At 57.0% G+C, this 3291-nt stretch overlaps 1 protein-coding gene across 1 annotated transcript in view; it reads left to right on the top strand.

Annotated features, from left to right (window-relative positions):
* LOC102040296 (fibrillin-2) overlaps nucleotides 1–3291 on the top strand; it is a 73701-nt gene that overhangs the window by 1238 nt on the left and 69172 nt on the right. The window contains 1 exon segment of the mRNA XM_031064740.1: nucleotides 662–971. Coding sequence (XP_030920600.1) covers nucleotides 817–971 — 155 coding nt within the window. The 5' untranslated portion in view covers nucleotides 662–816.

Below are 3291 nucleotides of genomic sequence, written 5' to 3'. Positions count from 1 at the left end.
GGAGCCTCTCCTTCCCCACCCGGGGCCTCTCGCAGCTCACATTGTTCCAGGAGGACTCCTCATTCCTGCAGCACCGAATTTTGGGGGTGCTGAGGTGAGAGCTGCCCCCCGAGCCGGGAGGAGGAGGAAGGACGGGCTCCCCACGGGCACAGCTGGGCGATTTGGGAGTGGGGGCCCTGGGGATGGGCTGGGATCCCCTTCAGAGCCTTTCCCTTGGCATTCCTCATCTGCTGCCCCCTGATCCCAGCCTTGCCACCCCTGCCTTCTCCTCAGCCCCCCGAAATCACCCACCCCATCCCAGGGGCCACCCCCGGGGGGGTCCCCATGCCAGGACAGCTGTCCCCTCAGCCAGGGATGGGATCTCCTGCAGCACCACGGCGCGCAGCACAGCTGGGGGATGATGGCCCATGAGCAGGAGCTGCTCTTTCTTGACCTTCTCCTCTTGCCTTGGAGGACTTTGGCTGCTCTTTGTTTCTCCATCAGGAAAATCAGCGTGGGGCAGAACCACAGCCCTTGGGCATCTCCTGGCTCGCAGCTCTTGGGAAAGAAAGATTTGGGAAAGCAGGGCTGGGGGTTGGCAGTGGGGACACCGGGTGGGCCTGCCTGACCTCGAAAACGAGAAACTCCTTCAAAAGTCTCTTTCCCCCTCTTTTCCTTCCAGCAAGCGAACTCCAGGACGGGTCCTTGGCACGCGGGGGCTGCTGCCAAAATACATCCTCCTCCTCCTCCTCCTCCTCCTCCTCGTCATCCTGCGAGGGCAGCAGGGAGGCTGCAGCTGGACAGAGCTCTCGGGGGACTGCTGGACGTGGGGCCAGCATGGGGGATTGGTGGCTGGCCAGGCTCCTGCTGGGCTGCTCGGCCATGCTGGCCGTGGCACAGTACGAGGGGGACTTGCAGACAGACAGATTCACAGCCTACGAGGACAGACCCCCGAGCAGGGTGAGGAGAAGGGGCCAGGACTCGCTGCGAGGGTGAGTTGGAGTTCTTGGCTCTTTGGAAATCCAGATTTTGGGTGGTTGGCAGAGCTGGGCTGGCAGGGTTGCCATTCCCTGAGCTCGGCAAGGAGGAGCTGGATCTGGGAGGATCCCGTGGGAGCAGTGTGGGCACTGAGCTCCTTTTGGGGTTACTGAGCTCCCTTTGGGGTCACTGAGCTCCCTTTGGGGTTACTGAGCTCCTTTTGGGGTTACTGAGCTCCTTTTGGGGTCACTGAGCTCCCCTTGGGGTTACTGAGCTCCCTTTGGGGTCACTGAGCTCCCTTTGGGGTCACGGCACTCGGGGCTCACCTGCAGGGACTGCAGAGCCCCCACACCCACCTGGTGGGTGGGTTTGTCTTCCCTGGGAGGGTGGGCACAGGATTCCCGACAAGCTGGGGACATCCCAGGCTGGGTGGGGCTGGGAGCACCTGGCACAGTGGGAGGTGCCCCTGCCATGGCAGGGGTGGCTCTGGGGGGGCTTTAGGGTCCCTTCCAAGCCAGCCCATGCCACACCTGGCAGTGGTGGCTGTGCCACGTCCCTGGGGATGTTGTCACATCGGGATTTGCCCCTGGGGTCCCTCTGGCTGTGCTCCAGGTGCTGGCAGGGTTTTTCCCCTTGGGGCAGCTCCTGCTCCCTCCCAAATCTGGGGCCATTTCCCACCTGAGGAGGGAGCCCGGGCATCTCCTCCTGGAATTCCAACCTTTGGGGATGGAGGCATCTCCTCATGGAATTCCAGCCTGTCCAGATGGACGCATCTCCTCATGGAATTTGAACCTTTGGGGATGGAGGCATCTCCTGCTGGAACTCCAGGGGATGGAGTCATCTCCTCCTGGAATTCCAGGGGATGGAGGAATCTCCTCGTGGAATTCCAGCCTTCATGGAAGGGAATCCTTGAAACAATTCTGGGAAGTTCAGTTCCAATTCTGGGAAGTTATGGATCAATGCTGGGAGGTTGGACTTGATGATCTCAGAAGCTGTTTCCAAATTTAATCATTCTGGGATCTTCCCTGGCCTGGTTTTTGCTGCTTTGAGGCCTCAGGATCCTTTGCTGCTGTGGGATTTCCCTTTGGGAAAAGCAGATCAGTCCCAATTCCGGGTTTGCTTCTCTCAGAGTGGCCAAAGGAACGAACCAAGGGGGAAATGTCAACAAAGGTTGGCTCAGCTGTTTAAATCTGGGGTTGTTCCACGCTCTGGGCACGTGGGTGACCTTGACAACTGCATTTTGTGGAATTATCTCTTCCCCAAAGCCGCCCAGTGGACATTTAATCCCATTTATCCCTGGTGTCCATTTAGCAGCTCAGGACACCATTGCAAATATTTGCTGTGGCTTTGCCTTCCCAGCCCCCAGCTTTCCCTTTCAGGGAGATAAAAAACCAGCTCCAGCCTGGGCTCGGGGCTTGCAGGGAGGAATTTGGAATTCCAGAGCTGGGAGTAAAGCCCAGCTGAGCTCAGCTGAGCTTGGGTGGGCTGGAGATTCCCTGGGCACCACCCTGGGCACTGAGGCTGCTGAGAGAGGGTCCAAAAATGTGGATGTTGGATCTGGATGGAGGAAAATGGACAAAGGCTGAGGATTTGCTGTTGGATTTGAGGGTGGAGCAGGGCAGGGTCCTGGCTGCTCTCCCAGGGCTCCTGGGCTGGCTGCAGCTCTGCTTTGTTTGTCCCCGGAAAGAATTTCATTCCCCAATGCGAGTTAATCGGAGTTTTCCCTTCCCACACCTCTTCTTCCAGCTCCCAAAGTCTTTTACAATGTTTTCCTGCCATTCCTGGAGCATTTTATCCATGTTTTCCTTCCCCAAAAGCCTGGTGAGGGACAGACACGTCCAAGGACTCCAGGGACAGTCACCAACCCTGACAAGATTTGGATTTTCCCCTTCCCTTTGGGAATTTTCCCCTTCCCTGCTGGGTTAATGGTTGGGATGATCTCTGAGGCGTTTGCCAGCCCTGATTCTCCTGGGATTTATCTTTGTCTGTGCCTCCTTTTCTCCCTCCATCTCCAAATACTGTTGTTTCCCAGACTGGACAAGAAAACAGAACCCCACCAGAAGTTCAGAGAGAAAAATGGGACTCAGGTGATTTTTAGGGAGTTTTTTAAACTCTGGGAGATAAAAATACCCAAACATTGGTTCGGTTTCTCTTAAATATCACCCACAAGTGGCACAAACCACTTCCTGTGGGTTCTGTAGAATCCCAGAGTGGTTTGGCTTGGAAGGACCTCAAAGATCATCCAGAATCCATCAAAACCATGGGATGGGAGGGAGGAGCTGCTCCCAGTGGCTGCAGGTGCCCAACACGAGCTGTCCCTGCTGCTGTCCCTGC

Source organism: Geospiza fortis, unplaced genomic scaffold (assembly GCF_000277835.1).
Source record: "Geospiza fortis unplaced genomic scaffold, GeoFor_1.0 scaffold569, whole genome shotgun sequence".
In the NCBI taxonomy this organism is placed as follows: Eukaryota; Metazoa; Chordata; class Aves; order Passeriformes; family Thraupidae; genus Geospiza; species Geospiza fortis.
The sequence above is the reverse complement of the archived record's forward strand: the minus strand, read 5'-3'. Positions and strand labels throughout refer to the sequence as shown.